We start from the raw sequence: 24240 nt of genomic DNA, 5'->3' as shown, positions 1-24240 counted from the left end.
CGATGGTAATGCAACATAGACGATCACCTCAATGTGAAGATGACATTTTGGCTTCATAAGGAGCGTGTGGTGATCACTCCTGATTCTATCATGGACAGCTACATCTGCGGCAGGTCGATTGGTCAAAGTCAAGTAGGTTTTTCCTTCTTGTTGAAGTAATAATCAGCACATTTCTTTGCCCATATCCGACCTGAAAGCAAGTGATTTCACCGGGTCTGGAATCAATGATGAGGATTCCCAGGAAAAATCCCTCAAAACTCAATATTATTGTCCCAACATCTCATGGGACAGAACATAGAGCAGGGGTGGTGAGCATGGTGTCATGTGATGGTGGGGCATTGTTTGTAATGTCATGGTGACTGTCAGGCTTGAGTACACTGTGGAAGTCTTCCAATTTGGGCACAAGTCCCCAGATATTAGTAAGGAGGATGTTGCAGGGTCAACAGGATTGTGCGTGCCGTTTCATTCCCAATCGTGGTCCTTCTGGTTTCATTCCTTTTTGACTTTGTGACAGTTTGGTACGACTGCGTTCTTTGCTCAGTCATTTCAAAGAATTTTAAGAGGCCACGTTGCTGTGGCCCTGGAGTCACATGTAGGCCAGACTGGGTAAGGACAGCAGACTTCCTTCCCTAAAGGACATTAGTGAAGCAGATGGGTTTTTATGATAATCGACAATGTGGACTAGGGGATAGGAAGCTACATTAGCCAGAGGAAAGGAGAATTGGGGTTCAGAAGTGGTGCATAAAGTGGGTATTTGGAGAGGCAGGAATTTCAGACACAATAAACAAACATTTTAAACACAACAGTGAAAGTGGTAAACCCAAAATATATCTTTATTAATCCAATCTTTACAAATTTGTAGTGTTTTTGACCTAAAGCCTGCAAAACGGCAGGTGCAGCGAGTTCCACTGACAGAGCCTACAGGATGCAATACCCATGGGGACCAGAGGAGGGCCATTCCCACGTGTGTGACTGTGATGCATTATCTCTCGTGCTGAACCTGTTTGTGGAATTTAATATGATGTACCTCCTCCACTAGCTCAGACACCTGCCACTGAAACCCTCCACACTAGACTATTCCAATTCTCCTCTGCCCAACCTCCTCTCCTCCATCTCTCAAAACCTCCAAAGCTCTGTTAACTCTCTCTTATTTGACCAATCTCCACTCTCATTTCACCCCGAGGGCTCACTGCTCATTGGCTTATATCCCTTCCAAGCAATTTAAAATTCCCATCCCCGTGTTCAAAGTTCCCTATGTCCTCACCCCTCCCTACCTGTGTTCTCTGCAACTGCCCTTGCCCCCGCTGTGGCACGGTGGCACTGCTGCCTCACAGCACCAGGGACCCGGGTTCAATTCCGACCTTGGGTGACTGTGTGGAGTTTGCACATTCTCCCCGTGTCTGCACGGGTTTCCTCTAGGTGCTCCAATTTACTCCCACAGTGATGTGCAGGTTGGGTGAGTTGGCCATGGTAAATTGCCCCTTAGTGTTAGGGGGATTAGCAGGGTAAATAGCGGGGGTTATGGGGATGGGGCCTGGGTGGCATTGTTATCAGTGCTGGCTCGATGGCCGAATGGTCTCCTTCTGCACTGTGGGGATTCTATGAACTCTATGAATCCACAAACCCCCACTCCACTAGCCCTCTCTATTCCTCTGATACTGGCCTCTTGTGCATCCCCCAGAACATTTGATGGCTGTGCCTTCAGATCCCTAGGCCCTGGGGAAGCCCTTTGCCACTCTATCCTGCTCTCCACCTCTTAAGTTGGTCCTGAAAACCTTTACCTTTGATAGAATGTTTGGTTACTTGTCCTAACAGGCTCGAAGGGCCGGATGGCCTCCTGCTCCTATTTTCTAACCTCTCCTTTGGCTCGATGCTGCTTTTCCCTCTCACTTCCTTTAACTTTTTCCCACAAAGTCCCTCAGTGTGAGATGTCGTTGCGGATCCCGGAGCCGGAGGAACAAAGCAAGTCAGAGGCAGCGAGTGTCAGGCTGATTTCCAGTAGGAAAGCTGTAGCTGGTGCAGAAGAGTGGGCAGCAGAGTGTCAAGTAACGCCAGACCTTTCCACGAACATCGCAGTCCCCTGTTGAGAGGCGAGAAACAGAACTCAAGCCTGAGATTGGCAGCAATTCATCCTACCTCAGGCTAATTTGATGCCAAGTTACCATGCTCATACATACAGCCTGAACCAGTACCAAAGAAGTCTCAGAACTTTAACTCGGATTCTCGCTCCACAGATGCTGCCAGACCTGCTGAGCTTTTCCAGCACTTTTTTATTTCAGATCTCCAGCATCCTCAGTACTTTGCTTTTGTTTGAGTAATTTTATCAAGTTACTGCCCCTCATCCAATATTATAAATATTAAAGTTTATTTATTAATGTCACAAGTCGGCTTACATTAACACTGCAATGAAGCCAGGAGCCTGTTCGGGTACACAGAGAGAATTTAGCATGACCAATGCACCTAACTAGCAAGTCTTTCGGACTGTGGGAGGAAACCAGAGCACCCGGTTTAAGCCGGTTAGCTTAACTTCTGAAGTAGGGAAAATGCTTGAATCTATCATCAAGGAAGGAATAGCGAGACATCTGGATATAAATTGTCCCATTGGAAAGACACAACATGGGTTCATGAAGGGCAGGTCATGTTTGACTAATTTAGTGGAATTCTTTGAGATCATTTCCAGAAGGCATTTGACAAGGTGCCGCACCAAAGACTGCTACATAAGATAAAGGTGCACAGTGTTACGGGTAATGTATTAGCATGGATAGAGGATTGGTTAACAAACAGAAAGCAAAGAGTAGGGGTAAATGGGTGTTTTTCTGGTTGGCGATCAGTGATTAGTGGTGTGCCTCAGGGATCAGTGTTGGGACCGCAATTGTTTACGATTTACATAGATGATTTGGAGTTGGGGACCAAGTGTAGTGTGTCAAAATTCACAGATGACACTAAGATGGGTGGAAGAGCAAAGTGTGCAGAGGACGCTGAAAGTCTGCAAAGGGATATAGATAATTCAAGTGAGTGGGCGAGGGTCTGGCAGATGGAGTACAATGTTGGTAAATGTGAGGTCATCCATTTTGGTTGGAATAACAGCAAAATGGACTATTATTTAAATGGTAAAAAATTGCAGCATGCTGCTGTGCAGAGGGACCTGGGTGTCCTTGTGCAGGAATCTCAAGGAGTTGGTTTGCAGGTGCAGCAGGTAATTAAAAAGGCAAATGGAATTTTGTCCTTCATTGCTAGAGGGATGGAGTTTAAAAACAGTGAGGTTATGTTGCAGCTGTATAAGGTGCTGATGAGGCCACACCTGGAGTACTGCGTACAGTTTTGGTCTCCTTACTCGAAAAAGGATATACTGGCACTGGAGGGGGTGCAGAGGAGATTCACCAGGTTGATTCCGGTGTTGAGAGGGTTGGCTTACGAGGAGAGACTGAGTAGACTGGGGCTATACTCATTGGAATTCAGAAGAATGAGGGGAGATCTTATAGAAACATATAAGATTATGAAGGGAATAGATAAGATAGAAGCAGGGAAGTTGTTTCCACTGGCGGGTGAAACTAGAACTAGGGGGCGTGGCCTCAAAATAAGGGGAAGCAGATTTAGAACTGAGTTGAGGAGGAACTTCTTCACACAAAGGGTTGTGAATCTGTGGAATTCCCTGCCCAGTGAAGCAGTTGAGGCTACCTCATTGAATGTTTTTAAGGCAAGGATGGATAAATCTTTGAACAGTAAAGGAATTAAGGTGAGCGGGCGGGTAAGTGGAGCTGAGTCCACAACAAGAGCAGCCATGATCTTACTGAATGGTGGAGCAGGCTCAAGGGGCCAGATGGCCAACTCCTGCTCCTCGTTCTTATGTTCACCCGGAAGAAACCCACAAAGACACAGGGAGAATGTGCAGACTCCGCACAGACAGTTACCCAAGCTGGGAATTGAACCCGGGTCCCTAGCACTGTGAGACAGCAGTGCTAACCACGCGTCACCGGGGGCTGGGCAACAAATGTGGTCTTATCAGCGACACCCGCACCATGAAGTGATAAAAATCAACACAAATACAGACACTTCTTGTACTTTGTGCAATTACTCCCAAATCAATCAGTGATTCAAATTTCAGCACCATCCACGAGAGAGGCATCATTTCAGAATCACTGTCTGGCGTGTGAACAAACGTTACAGAGCTGGAAGATCCTCTCTGGTTTGTACGGAAGTAGCTGGTGTCAGGCAGAACAGCAGCTGAGATTGCAATTGCCAGGGTTGTGGGTGGAAATTAGCATCGGGACCAGCTGAAAGGTGGGTGTCAGATGAAAAGAGGACTCAGCCTATTGGTCTCAGATACCGAGGGATGACCATTCTGTTCAGGAGAGGGGAAAAAACAAAGAGAAAGACAAAATTCTAGTATTTCAGCAAAAACTCAAAGTGAGCCGCACAGTGGTTAGCACTGCTGCTTCACAGCGCCAGGGACCCGGGTTTGATTCCGGCCTCTGGTCACTGTCTGTGTGGAGTTTGCACGTTCTCCCCGTGTCTGTGTGGGTTTCCTCCCACAGCCTAAAGATGTGCAGGTTAGATGGATTGGCCATGCTAAATTGCCCCATAGTGTCCAAAGAAGTGTAGGTTAGGGGATTAGCCATGGGAAATGGGTGGGGTAATGGGGATAGTGGGGAGGAGGAAGATGGCCTGGGTACAGTGCTCTTTGGGACAGTCAGACTCAATGGACCGAATGGCTTCCTTCTGCACTCTAGGGATTCTGTATACGGATTATATGTATACATTTTTGAACAGTAAAGGAATTCAGGGTTATGGTGAGTGGGCGGGTAAGTGGAGCTGAGTCCACAAAAAAATCAGCCATGATCTTATTGAATGGCGGAGAAGGCTCGAGGGGCCAGGTGGCCTACTCCTGTTCCTAGTTCTTATGTTCACCCGGAGGAAACCCACAAAGACACGGGGAAAATGTGCAGACTCCGCACAGACAGTTACCCAAGCTGGGAATTGAAGCCGGGTCCCTCGCACTGTGAGACTTCCAAAATTTCCTAGACTCTGGAATGGTCCCAGTGGATTGGAAAAATCATAACCAGTGCATTCACAATCTACGCAGCTCCCTCTTTTAGAATCGTAGCTCATCATGTTGGATTTTAGTCTCAAGTTACTCCAGTGACTTTTCACTGTTAATATTAATTGCCTCAAATTTCCCCCTCCAGTGAGCCATTTGGTTACCCTTGACCTGTTACCTCCTTTCTACTGTGAAGAGAGGCACAAATATTTGTTCAACATTGCTGCCAATTTCTCATTCCCATGATAGTTTCTCACATTTTTCTGGTGAAAGGAACCATGTGCTCCACAAATAATAATTTTCGCATGAGATATACAGTCCTCAAATTAATTAGCTGAGGTAAGTGAGAAATATTCCAAAGTGACTCGCAGCAAATACTTTTCAAATGTAGTCACTGCTACAATGCAGGGAAATGCACAGCCAAGCCGGGCTCCGCAAGGTCCCACAAACAGCAATGCAACACTGGACTATTAATCCAGAAACCCAGGGTGAGATCTGGTGGCCCAGTTTCGAATCCCACCACAGCAGATGGTGAAATTTGAATTCAATAAAAATCTGGAATTAAGAGTCTAATGATGGCACTGAAACCATTGTTGATTGTTGTAACAATCCATCTGGTTCACTAATGTCTTTTAGGGAAGGAAATCTGCCATCCTTACCTGGTCTGGCCTACACGTGACCCCAGAGCCACAGCAATGTGGTTGACTCTCAACTGCCCTATGCCCTATGGGTAGCACGGTGGCACAGTGGCTAGCACTGCTGACTCACAGCACCGGGGACGAAGATCCGATTCCCGGCTTGGGTCACTGTCTGTGCGGAGTCTGCATGTTCTCCCCGTGTCTGCATGGGTTTCCTTCAGGTGCTCCGGTTTCCTCCCACAGTCCAAAAAGACGTGCTGATTCGGTGCATTGGCCTTGCTAAATTCTCCCTCAGTGTACCCGAACAAGCGCTGGAATGTGGCGACAAGGAGATTTTCACAGTAACTTCATTGCAGTGTTAATGTAAGTTTATTTGTGACACTAATAAAAATTAAATTTAAACCAGGGCACCAGGGATGGCCAATAAATGCTGGGCTCAGCCAGCGATGCTCTTGTCCCGGATAATGAATGACAAACTACCCTAGCAACACTGGTTGAGGGATAAGTATTGGCCAGGATATGGGGAGAACTATGTGGTTCTTTTTAAAATTAAGCCTTAGATATGATTTGTTCACACCCAAGGCCAATAGAGGATTCAATCCTCCTCAAAAGGAAGCCCAAATATTGGAGCTATTTCTATTGCAAGTTCTGACCAGATTACATTTTGACATATTCCCCAGAAAAACAGCCAGTAGGGGATGAGTGGGGCTGATCTAGCTCATGATGCAACCTGACTGACATTTTACACGAGGATATAAATCTTTTCAGAGCTGCGACAAGTAACAAATGGGATCCAAAGGACAGCAACGAAACGCACTGATTAACTTTTTAAAAGAGGGAGGTGGGAGGCAGAAAAGCAGGAGGAGGAAATTGAAAAAAGGACTAAACCTACTCAGGGCTCCACCACCAAAGGCAGGAGATGAGACGGTAAGGGACACACAAAGACAGAATTGAATTGTTGGAGCATCAGGGAGGATGAGGGAGTGTCCTACAGCTGGTAGGATATGGAAGCATTTAAGGACAAGTTTATAGATTTTAAATTGAATGGCACTGAGGAGCAGGGAGCCCCCAGCTTCACTGAGATCAGCAGCGATGAAAAGCTTGGCGGGAGGTGAGGCAGGTGGAGCTGGTGCCCACCAGGGTGGGGGGCATGGGGGGAGCCAGTGCCCACTGGGGCCAGAGGAGCATGGGGGGGCAGTGCCCACTGGGCAGGGGGACATGGGGGTCAGTGCCCACTGGGCAGGGGGACATGGGGGGGCAGTGCCCACTGGGGCCAGGGGGGTATGGGGGGCCAGAGCCCACTGGGGCCAGGGGGGTATGGGGGGGGCATGGGGGGGGGGTATGGGGGGGGCATGGGGGGGGGCAGAAGGTACCAGAGCCCAGTGGGGCCTGGGGCAGCTGTACAAGGTGCAGTATAATCACTGAATTGAGCAGGATTATGTATCAGAGAATAAACTACTGCAGAAGCTGTAAATTTCGAATAGAAGTAGATAATGCTGGAAACACTCGAAGTTCAGGCTTTTGCAGACAGAGGGTGTAACTGTGCGTGTGTGTCTCTCCCCATAGATGCTGCCTGACTTGCTAAGTGTTTCCAGCATTTTCTGTTCTTTATTAAACATCAGAGGGAAAGTAAGTCGATGGTTCTGAGCTGGTCCTCCCTGCTGGAAAGTGCTTTCTAATCTCTGTCTCAGACACTGGGGGCGGGTCCAATTAGGCATTGTGACTAATATTCACTACCTGTACCCACTGAACTGAGGTGGAATATTGGAGACCTGGGACTGCAATCCTGAGAAAGAGACAGCTCCTCCCAGCAGGGACAGGGAGCGAGAATAATTCCATTGGAAATGCAATCATCGAGGTTAGTGCGGAAGTCAGCAGCAATTACCTGTCATCCAGAACAAGCAGCTCCTCCTCCAGGTACTGCCTCACCTCCGCTGTATCGCCCAGTGCTTCCTGCAGGCTGAGGCCAGGTGAGCACTGCAACCAAAACTGGCAAACAGAAACTTTTCAAAATGAGTCAAGACTGAAGAGAGCAGCAAGTTTACATCACACAGCTCTCACTCCAGCCACCCATTATCCACCTTCCCACTCAACACCCTCATCCATCCCCCATCACAACTCTAATCGCTGCCTTCTCCCCATAACAAGTCGTATTTAGGTAGCACCTCGAACACAGCGAAACATCCCAAAGCTTCACAGGAAGGTTTCCTAACAAAACTGGACACCAGTCACTTAAGGCGATGTCAGGGCTAGTGATCCAAAGCTTAGCCACAGGTCAGGCTACGCACGTCCGGAATTGGTGCATCACTGTCCTGGTGTGTAAATGTAGGATAATTGTACAAGAGAAAGCAAATTGTGTGAATCCTTTATTCAAAAAATGGTTAGTCCTCAGCTGGAGCAGTGTCCAATTCTGGGCACCAGGAAGTGAAGGCTTTGGAGAGGCTGCAGAAAGAGGGATGGTTCCAGAGATGAGGAATTGTATGGAGAGGTGGGAAAGATTGTTCTCCTGAGAGAGCAGAGAGGTTTGGCGGCGGGGGGGGGTTAATTGTGTTATTCGGAATTATGAGGAGTTTTGATGGAGTGGGTAGAGCAAAACTGTTTCCAGGAACATTAGAAACTAGAAGACATAAATTTAAAGCAATTGGCAGAAGTAGCAAGGGAATTATGAGGAAGGACAGTCACTGTCTGAAAAAACGATGGAAGCAGATTCAATGGTAACTTCCAAAAGGGAATTGGATATATCCCTGCAACTGAAGAAACTGTAGGGCCATCGAGAAAGAACAGGCAGTGAGACTATCTGGCTAACTCTCTTAAAGAACCTGCAGACATGGAGAGCAAAATGGACACTCTCTTCAGGGTGAGATTCAATGATTATGCAAAGGTGAATGGGGTGTGATTGTTTGTGCGTACGCACGAGTGCGCCCACTGTGTAAGTACATACAAGGATTATCAATATCACTGCCACCACACTTAGTCTCTGAACCAGTCACTTTACACTGGCTGAGGGGACATAACCCAGTGAGTATCTAACTGAATTGTTGCTGTGTACGTGTTCACACTGTACAGTCCATAACTGGGGAAACTTGCAGCAATGAGGCTTAACAGATTTAAAGATTTCTCATTTCAGTTACCTGGTGCGAGAGTCCCTCATTCATTCGGAGTCCCAACACCAGCAATTCCTCCAATCTACAAGAAAAACAGGAATAAAAACCACACAAGTTCCAATTTAATGAGGATGTCCATGCTTTGAATTGAATAGTTTCCACTTCAGACAGATAGTGTGACCGATCACTTCCTGGTCAGTTATAGCACGAGTGAAATACAGAGTAAAGCTCCCTCTGCACTGTCCCCATTAAACACTCCCAAGACAGGTACAGCACGGGGTTAGATACAGAGTAAAGCTCCCTCTACATTGTCCCCATTAAACACTCCCAAGACAGGTACAGCACGGGGTTAGATACAGAGTAAAGCTCTCTCCACACTGTCCCCATTAAACACTCCCAGGACAGGTACAGCACGGGGTTAGATACAGAGTAAAGCTCTCTCCACACTGTCCCCATTAAACACTCCCAGGACAGGTACAGCACGGGGTTAGATACAGAGTAAAGCTCTCTCCACACTGTCCCCATTAAACACTCCCAGGACAGGTACAGCATGGGGTTAGATACAGAGTAAAGCTCCCTCTACACTGTCCCCCATCAAACACTCCCAGGACAGGCACAGCACGGGGTTAGATACAGAGTAAAGCTCCCTCCACACTGTCCCCATTAAACACTCCCAAGACAGGTACAGCACTGGGTTGGATACAGAGTAAAGCTCCCTCCACACTGTCCTCATCAAACACTCCCAGGACAGATACAGCACGGGGTTAGATACAGAGTAAAGCTCCCTCTACACTGTCCCCCATCAAACACTCCCAGGACAGGCACAGCACGGGGTTAGATACAGAGTAAAGCTCCCTCTACACTGTCCCCCACCAAACACTCCCAGGACAGGCACAGCACGGGGTTAGATACAGAGTAAAGCTCCCTCCACACTGTCCCCATTAAACACTCCCAAGACAGGTACAGCACTGGGTTGGATACAGAGTAAAGCTCCCTCCACACTGTCCTCCATCAAACACTCCCAGGACAGGTACAGCACAGGGTTAGATACTGAGTAAAGCTCCCTCTACACTGTCCCCCATCAAACACTCCCAGGACAGGCACAGCACGGGGTTAGATACAGAGTAAAGCTCCCTCTACACTGTCCCCCACCAAACACTCCCAGGACAGGCACAGCACGGGGTTAGATACAGAGTAAAGCTCCCTCCACACTGTCCCCATTAAACACTCCCAAGACAGGTACAGCACTGGGTTGGATACAGAGTAAAGCTCCCTCCACACTGTCCTCCATCAAACACTCCCAGGACAGGTACAGCACAGGGTTAGATACTGAGTAAAGCTCCCTCCACACTGTCCCCATCAAACACCCCCAGGACAGGTACAGCACGGGGTTAGATACAGAGTAAAGCTCCCTCTACACTGTCCCCCATCAAACACTCCCAGGACAGGTACAGCACAGGGTTAGATACAGAGTAAAGCTCCCTCCACACTGTCCTCATCAAACACTCCCAGGACAGGTACAGCACGGGGTTAGATACAGAGTAAAGCTCCCTCCACACTGTCCCTATTAAACACTCCCCGGACAGGTACAGCACGGGGTTAGATACAGAGTAAAGCTCCCTCCACACTGTCCTCATCAAACACTCCTAGGGCAGGTACAGCACGTGGTTAGATACTGAGTAGAGCTCCCTCTACACTGTTACAGTTAACATCGTAAAACCAGCAAGAGGAGTCTTGACTGATTAGGATTGGAAATACCACATTCAGTCCCCAGTGAAGTGTTAACACCTGCTTAAAGAGCCAATTTACAATTTCTCCATATCTATTGCTGTATAATTAAATCTAAAGCTTACACACGCACATGTCCAACTCGCTCTGCTGCACTCTCTTCCTGGTTCCGTGACCAAACCGTCTCACCTCCCTGAGCCAGTAACTGGGTTCCAAGGTTTGTATTCTGGCTTCTCTCTGTGTTTTACCCTCACCCAAGGGAACAAACCTGCCATGAGCACCTAGAGGGAGAGACAGACAAACTGACATTGATATAGGACCCTTCACAATCTCAATGTCCTCGTGACCTTTCAGTCAATAAGTACTTTTAAAGAGAAGGGGGCAGGAGTGGGAGAGGGGCCAATCATACTGTGTCTCTGGTACCTGGGAGGCAATGTGGATTGCAGCTGTAACACTGCCACCTTGGCCGGTTCCGTGCCAGGTCAAATACTGACTACCGAGGAGAAGGATTATGTTCAGACCTAAAAGGACATTTTGCACAACTATAAAGAAAAACAAACGCTCGCAAAATGTGTCAACAAACATCACATAACACAGACAAAGCCCAAGTTTAAAAGTTTAAACTTTTAAGAGACCTCTAGAGGTTGGGATGGATATAAGATGGTGCTGCATCGCGGTGACGCAGGATTTTACATTGTTTATCATTTCAGTTTAATTTAGAACATAGAAAAAATACAGCACAAACAGGCTCTTCAGCCCACAAGTTGCGCCAGTCATGTCCCTACTTACCTAGGCTATATATAGGCTTACCTATAACCCTCAATCCTATTAAGTCCCATGTACTCATCCAGAAGTCTCTTAAAAGACCCTATTGAGTTTGCCTCCACCACCACTGACGGCAGCTGATTCCACTCACCCACCACCCTCTGAGTGAAAAACTTACCCCTGACATCTCCTCTGTACCTACCCCCCAGCACCTTAAACCTGTGTCCTCTCGTAGCACTCTTGTAGCAATTTCTTCAAGATTTTCCTAAAGTTTTAAGTCAGTTAGTTTTTTGTGATGGTGTAAATTTTTCTTTTTCATTGTTAATTGTTATTTTCTTTAATCCATTCATGGGACAGGCTGGCTGGGCCAGCATTTATTGTCCATCCCTAGCTGCCCTTACTGAGTGTCTCGCTAGGCCATTTCAGAAGGCAGCTGACAGTCAACCACATTGCTGTGGCTCTGGAGCCACATGTAGGCCAGGCCAGGTAAGGATGGCAGATTTCCATCCCTAAAGGACATTAGTGAACCAGATGGGTTTTTCCGACAATCAACAATGGTTTCATGATCGTCAGGAGATCCTCAATTCCAGATTTTTTTAAAATCAAATTCCACCAGCTGCTGTGGTGGGATTCGAACCCAGGTCCATAGAACATTAGCTGAGTTTCTGGATTGATAGTCTAGTGGTAATACCACTCAGCCATCACCTCACCTCTGTGTGATGAGAGATTGTTGGTGAACAAGCAATATATGAGCAATGAATTTCTGAATGTACAATAAAGTTTGAATTGAATTGAAATGTGTCACTGTTGTGATATAGGAAGCATAGCAGCCAAACTGAGCAAGCCCCCACAAACAACATGCTTGACCTCACCCTCACTAATCTACCTGCAGATAAAGTTTATCTATTGGTGTCAGAAGTAGGCTTACATTAACACTGCAATGAAGTTATTGTGAAAATCCCCTAGTCGCCACACTTCGGCGCCAGTTCGGGTACACCGAGGGAGAATTTAGCACGGCCAATGCTCTCAACCAGCACGTCTTTCAAACTGTGGGAGGAAACCCACGCACTTGTCCATGATAGTATTGGTAAGAGTGATCACCACACAGTCTCTCTGATGAAGCGCTATCTTCACACTGAGAATACCCTCCATCGTGTTGGGGTCATCGCCATGCATGCTAAATGGGATAGACTCAGAATAAAACTGGGCACCCAAAAGGCAGTGTCCACATAGGTCTGCCCATATCTCACTCTACCACACAAAGGGCTCAACCCTGGTTCAGTGAGGAATGTAGACGAGGATGCCAAGACCAGCAGCAGTCATATCCAAAAATGAGGTGCCAACCTGGTGAAGCCAAAACACAACACTACATGCATGCTAATTAGCAGATGCAGCAGGCTAAAGATGCAGCTAAGCAATCCCGCTATCAACGTGTCAGATCAAAGCTCTGCAGTCCTTCCACATACATGGGTAAGATGAGTATAGCGGGCTATGGGCCAAACGCGGGCAATTGGGACTAACTTAGTGGTTTAAAAAAAAGGGTGGCATGGCCAAGTTGGGCCTGTTTCCATGCTGTAAACCTCTATGACTCTATCCAGTCATAAATGGCAATGGATACTTAAATAACTAATTGGAGCTCATGGCTCCACCAGGATAGGGGCACCCAGCACCTCAGTGCAAGGGATAAGGCTGAAACATTTACAACCATCTACCAGCCTGAAGTGCCAAGTGGATGGTCCATCTCAGCTGCCTCCTGAGATCCTCAGTATCAGATAACAGAGTTCAAAGGAGCGTGCTCAAATATCCCATTCACCTGAAGTGTGTAACTCTGACAACATTCAAGAAGCTTGGGCGGCACGGTAGCACAGTGGTTAGCACTGCTGCTTCACAGCTCCAGGGGCCTGGGTTCAACTCCTGGCTTGGGTCACTATCTGTGTGGAGTTTGCACATTCTCCTCTTGTCTGCGTGGGTTTCCTCCGGGTGCTCCGGTTTCCTCCCACAGTCCAAAGATGTGCGGGTTAGGTTGATTGTCCATGCTAAAATGACCCCTTACTGTCCTGAGATGCGTAGGTTAGAGGGATTAGCGGGTAAACGTGTAGGGATATAGGAGTAGGGCCTGGGTGGGATTGTGGTCGGTGCAGACTTGATGGGCCGAATGGCCTGTTTCTGCATTGTAGGGTTTCTATGATTTCTATGAAGCTTGACACCATCCAGGACAAAGCAGCCCACATGATCAACACCACCCACTAACTTAAACATTCACTCCCTCCACCACTGACACTGTGGGCAGGATTTTCCATCCACGTTCGCCCCAAAACCGAAAAATCCCATCCAAGGTCCACGGATCTTTGTATGGTCCACCCCCCGCCCGCTACGATTCCCGTGGTGGGCAGGATGGGAAAATTCCCCCCAAAGTGGCAGCAGTGTGTACCATCTACAAGATGCATGCAGCAATTCACCAAAACCCCTTCAATAGCACCTTCCAAACCCACAACCTCAACCATCTAGAAGGACAGGGGCAGCAGATGAATGGGAATGTCACCCCCTGCAATTTCCCCTCCATATCACATATCATCCTGACTTGTTCCTTCAGTCTCTGGATCCTTCACACAAAATCCTGGAACACCCTTCCCTACAACACCGTGGTTGAACATCTACACTGAATGGACTGCAGCTTTACTTCCACCTTCTCAAGGGCAATTGGGGGCGGGCAACAAATGCTGGCCTTACCAGCGATGCCCTCATACCAAGAGTGAATAAAAACATAAATGGGATTGTGACCAGGTAATCAGTTTTAGCTCTGAAGACTCAAATTGAACTCAAAACATTAACTCTATTTTCTTTCTCCACAGATGCTGCCAGACCTGCTGAGTTTTTCCAGCATTTTCTGTTTTTATTTCAGATAGCCAGCATCTGCGGTATTTTGCTTTTGTCGTATCACTTTTAGCTGTTGTTTATTGGATATATTTTGACCCAGTTGGAAAGAATTTCTCTGGCTCTTCGACTAATGACCTGGGATCATTCACATCAACCTGAGTGGGCAGAGTTGGAATGTTTCCTCGGAAAAGCAGTGTGGCACTCTCTCAGTACTGCCTGGGGGAGTGTCCGCCTAGCTTGGTAGCCCCGAGATCAGAAAACAACCAGAATGAAAATATAGGAAGGCTTCATGTATTAGCAATGGATTCTTAAACATTGAGCTCCAATGTTGTCTGGTCTCCACTTTCCGCTCATGATTCTATCCTTACTGGTGCCCCACGTTGTAGCTCTCACCCTCCAGCAGCACAGGCTCATCGTGCGATCTACCAGGCACTGCTCCATCCTCCAAAGATGGAGCCTGGCGTAGGTGGGAAGGGGGAGAAGGGAATATGTGGATGGGGTGAGCCAGCAATGGAGAGGTCCTTGAATGTGAGGTCACCTAGAACATCCATGCTCCTCCTGCATCACATTAAAATAAGCCTCCTTTGTTGCCTGAGGTTCCTGGAGGTGGTTTCTAATGTCGCTCACTAGTGACCTGAAGCAGGCAAAGAGTCTAAGGCTGATTTCAAGGTCTCGATTGTCCTTACTCAATATGGCAGGCAGAGCATTCCCATTAGGTCGTGTGTCTGTGCTGTTCTGCCTGCGACAAGTCTCAATTTCTCCACCTGGGTGCTGACGTAGGCTTAGTTTGCGGTGGGAGTCCCACCCGCCACGGGAATTGGAGCGAGCAAGAGGCGGACCATGGAAAGGTCTGTTGACCTCAAGCAGGATTTTACAGTTTCAGGATGAACGAGGCTGGAAAATTCCACCCCACGTCTGTCCACGGCCTGACCTGACATTGTTCAAAGCAAGCTGCCATGGAGAAACATCCCAGCAGCTCGAGCTGAAGCCTGGTGCTAGAGGGGGAAGGACAATGTGTAACACACTGTTAACCACCGCAGATCCCACAAGTCTAGGTAATGTACATTGTAGTAATAGTGAATAGCTGACCTGGACCCACACCGAGATACTGTCTTCCTCTCCAGTAGCCCAGGTTATGTTTACACACAGCTCCCTGAGAAATAAACAGACCACCGGTAAGCAGCATAACAACACAAGGGAAAGGTTCTAGCGGAAGCCTATAGCTCACTGAAAGGATACCACATACAGACATATCAGAGGGTGCAGTCACACAACAGATCAAAAGCCCAAAGGGCAGACACTCGACTATTCATTCTGGAATGCCACTTTTCAATAGGTAAGATTGTTAATTATTTTCATGGAAAATGGGTGTTGTACTTGTTGCTCATCACTAACTAAACTGAGTGCAGATTCTGTATTCTGATCGAGGGTCATGTGGACTCGAAACGTTAACTATAAGCTTAAAGTTTATTTATTAGTCACAAGTAAGGCTTACATTAACACTGCAATGAAGTTACTGTGAAATTTCCTTAGTCACCACAGAGCGGCGCCTGTTCAGGTCAATGCACCTAACCAGCACGTCTTTCAGAAAGTGGGAGGAAACCGGAGCACCCGGAGGAAACCCACGCAGACACGGGGAGAACGTGCAAACTCCACACAGGCAGTGACCCAAGCCAGGAATCGAACTCGGGTGCTAACCACCGCGCCGCCTATTTTCTCTCCCCACTGATGCTGCCAGACTTGTCGAGGTTTTCCAGCATTTTCAATTTATGTTTGAACTGAGTGGCTTGCTGGGCCATTGCAGAGGGGAGTTAAGTGTCAACCACATTACTGTGGGTCTGGAGTCACAAGTAGACCATATCAGGTAAGAATGAAACATTTCCTTTCCTAAAGGACATTAGTGAACCAAGATGGGGTTTTTTTTTGCAACAATTGATGATAGTTTCATGGTCATCATTACTGAGACTAGCTTTTAATTCCAGATTTTATTAACCAAAACTAGTCCACCAGTTGCCCTGGTGGGATTTGAACCCATGTCCCCAGAGCATTAGCCTGGGCCTCTGGATTACTAGTCCAGAGGCATTACCGCTACACCATCATTTCCCCTTAGACATAGTCACGGGGCACTGTTTAAAGAACCAGAGCTAGGAGGAGGCTATTTGGCCCATCATGCTTATCCTGACCATTTGTTCTCCAATTAAGACTCCTCTGCCCTGTAAATGTTTTGCCTTCAAGCATATACACAATTGCCTTTTGAAAGTTAATACTGAATCTGCTTCTACCGCCCTTTCAGACAGTTTTCCAAATCATGCCAACATGCTGTGGAAAATAAATCTCATCTTCCCCCCCCCCCCCCATTTCCTTGCCAATTATCTTAGATTTGTGATCTCTAACTTTAGACTACAATCTAGTTGAATGGCAAAGGGGCTGAATGGCCTACATTTGTTCCTAACCTCCTACTCTCCTCCTCTGAAGGTGCCATGTCCCCCATGGCAGGCAGTATCTATGCGTATGGGCTGCTGTGCTGCCTCACCCACCCCTGCAGCACACATGAGGTAACACAGGGTATGTTCAGCATGCGCAGTTCGGTTGGAGCCACAGGGCAGCAGTGGGGAGCAGGACCCTGGCTATTCCTGTGCTTGCATTGGCTCAGGGTTGCTGAGGACAGTGATCACACTCCCTGCACCTATCACTGCTCAAACAGAAATCAGTGAATCCAGCAGACACCACTGCTATTTTCCTGGTTTGAGGGGCTCAGTACTGACCAGGTAATAAATTCTCTCACTGAGCCATGGTGTTGGGAGAGTGAGGAGCTGGGGTGAGGGTGCTGGTTGATGGCACAGGAGCAGTTCCTCCCCCTTTCAAAGCTTTCTCTATTCTTCCCATTTGATTCTTCTCATTACAGGAGAGGCGACGGCCTAGTGGTATTATCGCTAGACTATTAATCCAGAAACTCAGCTAATGTCCTGGGGACCTGGGCTCAAATCTCGCCATGACAGATGGTGGAATTTGAATTTAATTTTAAAAATCTAGAATTAAGAATCTACTGATGACCATGAAACCATTGCCAATTGTCAGAAAAACCCATCTAGTTCACTAATGTCCTTTAGGGAAGGAAATCTCCCATCCTTATCTGGTCTGGCCTACATGTGACTCCAGAGCCACAGCAATGACTCTCAATTGGCCTCTGAAATGGCCTAGCAAGCCACTCAGTTCAAGAGCAAAGAGGGATGGACAATAAATGCTGGCCAGCCAGCGACACCCATGTCCCAAGAATGGATGAATAAAGATCTTCACCACACACCCAACGATGCCTAGTGTTGCTAAGCTCACCCTACATCCATCTTCTAGAGCTTTGTCATTGAGTGTTTAACACCTTTCCCAACCACAACCCTCATTAAACAAGTGCTCCAGTATCTACTTCCTCTTCCAAATGAATCTTCAAGTACAACACAGGTCCTCTACACTGTCCCAACAATCTGCCTCGACCCCATGGGATAATAATCCCACTGGAATGCAGCTGGTGCGTAAAGCAGCTCCTTTAATTTGTATCTGAACAACAGCCCATGATATTCCCCATTTAGTGGTCCCAAAGTATGTTGGCCCCCCACGGGCAATAAGAACCAATTTCAGGTTGCCCAAACAGGCTCTTTTAAACAGACAACTCCATCCTGGATATAAACACAGCTCCCACAGCTGAACAGTGATCGTTAAGCATACTGCTCCACCCAAGTTTTGCTAACATCGCTTACATTCTTAGCAAAGTTCGACACTTCATATTGAAGGAATCCTGCTTTCCTCAGAATGCTCCTTGCTGCATGGTACATCTGTGCCATTGCTTCTTCCTCGGGCACACTCACAACCTTCTCCTGGACCTGCTTGTAAAGAGCTGTCCCCCTCTCCAGTGTCAGCTGATACAGCGACACGTGATGGTCACACACAGCTATCAGCTGCTCCAGCTCCTCCTCCCATGATTCCACATTTTGCCCTGGGCGCCCGAATATGACGTCAACAGACGTATGACCGGGAAAGAGTTTCTTGGCCTCCTCCAGGCTCCAAAGGGCTTCTCGGGCCGTGTGGTCTCTTCCCAGAATCCTCAGGTCACGGTCACATAAAGCCTATGGTTAAATAGGAGAACAACATGCACAGTTAGAGAGGTTGGTCGTGGGCTGGTTACTGAGTTACATAATCATCTTTCACTGGCAGGGCCTAACTTCAAACCCAACCTGAGACCTCCTGCTGCATTAAAAGTCCTGAGTGAGTGAACTGCTGCCCAGTTCCTAATGAGCACGGACCCCTCACCTCCCACAGTGGAACATGACTGAGGCTGTACACATACTCTCCCAAGATCAGGCTGGGGCAGAGCAGAGGAAAAGATTCATAAAGAAGCCACATTTACAGAAGCGTTATTACAATGAGTGCCAGTTTAAAGTCTTGCATGTTCCTGCTAATGTCACACTTGAGTTCCCATGATCACATCCCTGATATAAATCAGGGAATCCTCTGACAGTCAGATTAGAGTCATTTTTAACATTTACTTTTACTTACTCCAGGACTTGGGCAGCACGGTAGCACAGTGGTTAGCACTGCTGCCTCACAGCGCCAGGGACCCGGGTTCAATTCCAGCCTCGGGTCACTGTCTGTGTGGAGTTTGCACATTCTCCCCGTGTCTGCATGGGTTTCCTCCGGGTGTTCCAGTTTCTTCCCACAGTCCAAAGATGTGCAGGTTAGGTTGATTGGCTATACTAAAATTGCCCTTTAATATTAGAGGGATTAGCAGGGTAACTACATGGAGTTCCAGGGATGGGGTCTGGGTGGGATTATTGTTGGTGCAGGCTCGATGGGCCAAATGGCCTCCTTCTGCACTGTAGGGATTCTATGATTGAGGCTCAATCACCTTAAATTTGTGTCCCCTGGTTACCAACACCTCCATCACTACAAACAATTGCTCTTTATTTACTCTGTAAAAGCCTTAATGATTTTGAATATCTCTAGCTCCTTTTACCCTTCTTGGCTTAATGAGAACAATCCCAGTACTCTAGCTTTTCCATGTAACTGAATACCTATGGCCCACAAACCTATTCTGGTCAATCTCCTTTGCGCCCTCTCCAATGCCTTGACATCCTTCCTAAAGTGTAGTGCCCAGAACTGAAGACAATATTTCAACTGACACATAACCGAGGTGTTGCATAAATTCCCTGCATTTGTAATCTGAGGCTCCAATAAAGAGAAGGCCAACTAGCCGATATTTTAAAATGACCTTTTTTGAGCCTTCTCAACATGTCCTATCATGTTTAAAGATTTGTGTGCAACCATCCTGAGGTCCCTCTGTTCCCGCATCCCCTGGAGAATTGCATTCTTTATTTTATATTGTCTCACCATCTATATACCTCCCACCAAAATGCATCACTTCACACTTCTTTGGATAAAATTTTGCCAGTCTGTCCTCCTGAAGTCTGTTACAGTCTCATTAATTAAACGTTATTCAGCTTGAATGGACAGATGCAGGCAATTTTAACATACACAAGAGTCAGCACCTACAGGACCAAGTGAGAGAAAAGCACAGCGATCCCACCTGTCCCTGTCTTTCACTACCAGGCCCAACCTCACCTGGACCCCGAGGGACAGTCGTGTTACCCCAGCTGCCTTGAACTCAGCCAGCCTTGAAGCTGCGGCTGATGTGGGGTTCGCCTCCATGCTGACCTCCATGTTGTGAGGTACGTGGGTCACCCTGGCAACGGTCTCCAAGATGCTGGCAATGGTGGATGGTCGGGCCAGGCTTGGTGTCCCCCCACCGATAAAGACTGAAGTGATCCTGAAAATAAATCACAGTGAGCAAAACAGCACCACATCGGGGGAACAGGGTGCAGTCTTTATGGTAATTGTACTGTGTTCCAACTGGCTAATTTGTTTCAAATATCCTTCTCACTCCCTCATGGTTCAATCCCTCACCCACCCAGGCCCTCGCAGCAAGGCCCAAGCAGTAGTCAAACAATCCACTAGAGAATGCTGGCACACTATTGGGAGCAACCAATCAAGTGGGTGCTCCCATCACTGGACTGTGATCGGCGGTGGTTGGGATGGGGGGGATGGTTGGGATGGGGGGGGGTGGTTGGGATGGGGGGGGGTGGTTGGGATGGGGGGGGGTGGTTGGGATGGGGGGGGTGGTTGGGATGGGGGGGGGTGGTTGGGATGGGGGGGGGTGGTTGGGATGGGGGGGGGTGGTTGGGATGGGGGGGGGTGGTTGGGATGGGGGCGGTGGTTGGGATGGGGGGGATGGTTGGGATGGGGGGTGGGGCAGGGGAGCATGTCTCAAGACGCTCAAGAGGACACTAATAACACTGATAATAAGCCTTATAAACACAGAAAGTATCTCACCAAGAAGTAGTAAATATTCTGACAATGGAAGGATCATAAATGGTCTGATATTGAACAAGATACCGTAAAGGAAGCTTTACTCTGTATCTAACCCCATGCTGTATCCGTCCTGGCAGTGTTTAAAGGGGACAGTGTAGAGGGAGCTTTACTCTATATCTAACCCCATTCTGTACCTGTTCTGGGAGTGTTTGATATGACAGTGTAGAGTAGAGGGAGCTTTACTCTGTATCTAACACCGTGCTGTATCCGTCCTGGGAGTGCTTGATGGGACAGTGTAGAGGGAATTTTACTCTGTATCTAACCCCGTGCTGTACCTGTCCTGGAAGTGTTTGTTAGGACAGTGTAGAGGGAGCTTTACTCTGTATCTAACCCACTGTTGTATCTGTCCTGGGAGTGTTTGATGGGACAGTGTAGAGGGAATTTTACTCTGTATCTAACCCCATGCTGTACCTGTCCTGGGAGTGTTTGATGGGGTACAGTGTAGAGGGAGCTTTACTCTGTATCTAACTCTGTGCTGTATCTGCTCTGGGAGTGTTTGACAGAACAGTGTAGAGGGAGCTGTACTCTGTATCTAACCCAGTGCTGTACCTGGCCTGGGAATGTTATAGGACTGTGTCGGGGCAGTGCTGTACCTGGCTGGGCAGTGTTGATAGGACAGTGAGAAGTGCAGCAATACCTGGCTTGAACGCAATCTCCTCACTCTGATGTGAGTGCAACCACCTGAGGCAGGGTGACTCAATCCCATATTCATCAACTTGCACCCAATCTGTGCTCCCTGTATTCTAGAAGCTTCTCCATCACTCCTTCAGCCTGGCTGTGTGGGCTTCTCCCTTGTCTCATCCCATTGACCCACTAGTCCTGTCCCCACGTACAACTTACTCCTTCACTTGGCTGTAACCGAGCAATGTTTCAGTCTCTCGAACCAAGCCATCCCTCATGGCATCATGATCGACACTGGGGGAGATGTACTTGTTAAAGTTACAGTACGTACACCTCCTCTCACAGTACGGCCACTGAAAGACAAAACACAAATTCTGTATGAAAATACTTCCTTTGTCTGTGTCTGTGGCACGGGCTAGTCCCAGCAGAGAGGAAAGGCAGAGCTCAGCCTCCCACTCCTCATTCAGCCATACAAAGAACTGGACTCCCCCAACAGCTCACTGAGTAAATGGAGCACAGTGAGTGGTGCCTGGTTCACTGAGACCAGACAGGTCCTGGGTCCCGGTCCAGGTGACTGGTCAAAGCCAGAGTAACAACGATTGTTTCCAATGATCACAGTGCCCCTGGGTTCGGGAGCAGGGGCTGGAAAAGTCAGCCAGGAGTCCCCCTATTAACCATTAACTGCATCCTGCTGCAATAGTGCAAGTGAGCAGTTACAGGATGTAGAGAGCGAATGAGAAGGTGGGACGCGCAGGCAGAGGGCAGGGGACGGGGGCAGGGGCAGAGGGGGCAGGGGACGGGGGCAGAGGACGGGGGCAGAGGGGGCAGGGGACGGGGCAGAGGGGGCACGGGACGGGGGCAGCGGGGGCACGGGACGGGGGCAGAGAGGGCACGGGACGGGGGCAGAGAGGGCACGGGACGGGGGCAGAGGGGGCCGGAACAGGGGGCAGAGGGGGCACGGGACAGGGGCAGAGAGGGCACGGGACGGCGGCAGAGAGGGCACGGGACGGGGGCAGAGGGGGCCGGAACAGGGGGCAGAGGGGGCACGGGACGGGGGCAGAGAGGGCACGGGACGGGGACAGAGAGGGCACGGGACGGGGACAGAGAGGGCACGGGACGGGGACAGAGAGGGCACGGGACGGGGACAGAGAGGGCACGGGACGGGGACAGAGAGGGCACGGGACGGGGACAGAGAGGGCACGGGACGGGGACAGAGAGGGCACGGGACGGGGACAGAGAGGGCACGGGACGGGGACAGAGAGGGCACGGGACGGGGACAGAGAGGGCATGGGACGGGGGCAGAGAGGGCACGGGACGGGGACAGAGAGGGTACGGGACAGGAGCAGAGAGGACGGGACAGGACAGAGGGCACGGGATGGGGGGGGCACAGAGTGCGCGACAGGGTGGGGGTAGAGGGGAGACAGAGAGGACAAGGTGACATGTTGTCTCCCAAGTGTAAGACCGAGGATGTCACTGATTGGCTGCGGGACATTTTGGGGAGGGGTGGTCGGGGTCAGAAGCTGTGCTCCATATCAGTACAAATCACATCGATAAAAAGAGGAATGCGATGCTGCAGAGTTCAGGGAGCCCAGCCACATCCAACAGCAGCTCCTCCTGCTGTTTATACCCAGTGTGTGGTGCTGGTGAGGACAGATTGATGGAGACAGAAACCTCCAACATTTAAAACCCACTCGGATAAGCTGCGAGCCACAGACCACGAGCAGGAAAATGGGATTGGGCGGATCAGTGTTGATCAGTCAGCCGAGTGTATCAGGGTCCCGCGCTCCCTCTCATTACTCACATGGACGTACAATGCAGCTTGATGTAAAGGAGCCTCATCCAGGTCTGCCCGGCTAGGTGCCCACTCACCAACTGTCCCCCAGCCTGACCCCTGACCTGACCCCCTGGCCAGTGTCGGACACACCAAGCAGCTCACAGCCCGCTGCAAACGCTGGGACAGGGCAGCAGCTGTGCCAGGAGACAGCATGTCTGTCCCATTAAACTGCAATCACTCTCTGCTCATTCTAAAGTAAAGTTTATTTATTAGTCACAAGTGAGGCTTACATTAACATTGCAATGAAGTTACTGTGAAATTCCCCTAGTCGCCACAGTCCGGCCCCTGTTCAGGTCAATGCACCCTAACCAGTTCTCACCCCCACACTCAATAAAAAACTCAGTGACTCTCCAACACTCCTTCACTGTGTAACCGCAGCTGAAGAGACTGTAGTCCAGAGAGGGGTCAGGCAAAGAGCAAACAAGCCGAGTCTCCCCCTACACCACCATCTACTGTCCTGGAGCAGCATAACAAGCTGAACATTCCCTGCTACACTCACCATGTAGAGTCACGCATCTCCCATTCTCTTTAATAGTTCACCCATTATCCCATTTTCTGTTCATATCCTTCAGTAACCCAGTCCATTCTGATTTTCCTCCACGCATCCCATATTCCTTCATATCCCACCCAGTTTAATTCCACTCTGCTGCAGCTTAGTCTCTGTAACATTGCCTTTAATATATTTCACCCAGGTTAATCTCACTATTCCAGCCTTGTACGCTATGGCATTTCAAGTGCTCATTTCTTTATTAAATCCCATCTGTCCATTCTTTTAGTATATCCATGGTATTATCCTCACTGTTCGCCACACTTCTAAATTGGGTAATATTGGCAACTTTTGAAATTTTATGTCATATTCTAATATCCAAGTTATTTACACATAATATCGAAAAGGTAGTGGTCCCAGCACTGACCCTGGGCGAACAGCACTGTCTACCATCCTTCAGTCTGAAAAACAACCTTTTACCACAACTCAGTTTTCTATTCTTAAACCAAATTGTTATCCAAGTTGACACTGACCTGCCTACTCCATAAAGCCTCAATTTTGTTCACCGATCTTCATTAGCTTCAGGTTTTTAGGTGTCCAGATCACCAACAACCTGTCCTGGTCCCCCCATGCCGACACTATAGTTAAGAAAGCCCACCAACGCCTCTACTTTCTCAGAAGACTAAGGAAATTTGGCATGTCAGCTACGACTCTCACCAACCTTTACAGAT

General features: G+C 48.5%; 1 protein-coding gene across 4 annotated transcripts; it reads right to left on the bottom strand.

Annotated features, from left to right (window-relative positions):
- Nucleotides 1-806: 806 nt before the first annotated feature.
- rsad1 (radical S-adenosyl methionine domain containing 1) lies at nucleotides 807-23408 on the bottom strand. 4 transcript variants are annotated; one of them, XR_013499158.1, is made up of 9 exons: nucleotides 22990-23408; nucleotides 21408-21541; nucleotides 19761-19965; nucleotides 17903-18268; nucleotides 15240-15303; nucleotides 10634-10789; nucleotides 8808-8862; nucleotides 7562-7665; nucleotides 807-2080 (listed from the first exon to the last, which is right to left on the bottom strand). XR_013499158.1 is itself a non-coding variant. In XM_078225471.1 (9 exons), exons 1-9 carry the CDS (start codon nucleotides 23173-23175, stop codon nucleotides 1984-1986), a joined length of 1359 nt encoding a protein of 452 aa, XP_078081597.1. In that variant the 5' UTR covers nucleotides 23176-23408; the 3' UTR covers nucleotides 807-1983. The 4 variants fall into 4 exon arrangements, 3 of the variants coding, with proteins under 3 accessions (XP_078081597.1, XP_078081598.1, XP_078081599.1); XM_078225471.1 differs by having other exon boundaries at nucleotides 10642-10789; XM_078225472.1 differs by lacking the exon at nucleotides 7562-7665 and having other exon boundaries at nucleotides 10642-10789.
- Between the last annotated feature and the right edge of the window lie 832 nt (nucleotides 23409-24240).

Source organism: Mustelus asterias, chromosome 12 (genome assembly GCF_964213995.1).
Source record: "Mustelus asterias chromosome 12, sMusAst1.hap1.1, whole genome shotgun sequence".
Taxonomy (NCBI): Eukaryota; Metazoa; Chordata; class Chondrichthyes; order Carcharhiniformes; family Triakidae; genus Mustelus; species Mustelus asterias.
This window is presented reverse-complemented; position numbering and strand designations above follow the sequence as displayed.

What these genes read in the sequence shown, in the direction of transcription:
- rsad1 (XM_078225471.1), bottom strand. Translation starts at nt 23,175, where the DNA reads ATGCTGTCTCCTGGCACAGCTGCTGCCCTGTCCCAGCGTTTGCAGCGG. An exon ending in AAGCTGCATTGTACGTCCAT is followed by an intron (nt 21,542 to 22,989) that starts GTGAGTAATGAG and finishes TTTGTCTTTCAG; the next exon opens with TGGCCGTACTGTGAGAGGAG. An exon ending in GTATCTCGGTGTGGGTCCAG is followed by an intron (nt 10,790 to 15,239) that starts GTCAGCTATTCA and finishes CTCTCCCTCTAG; the next exon opens with GTGCTCATGGCAGGTTTGTT.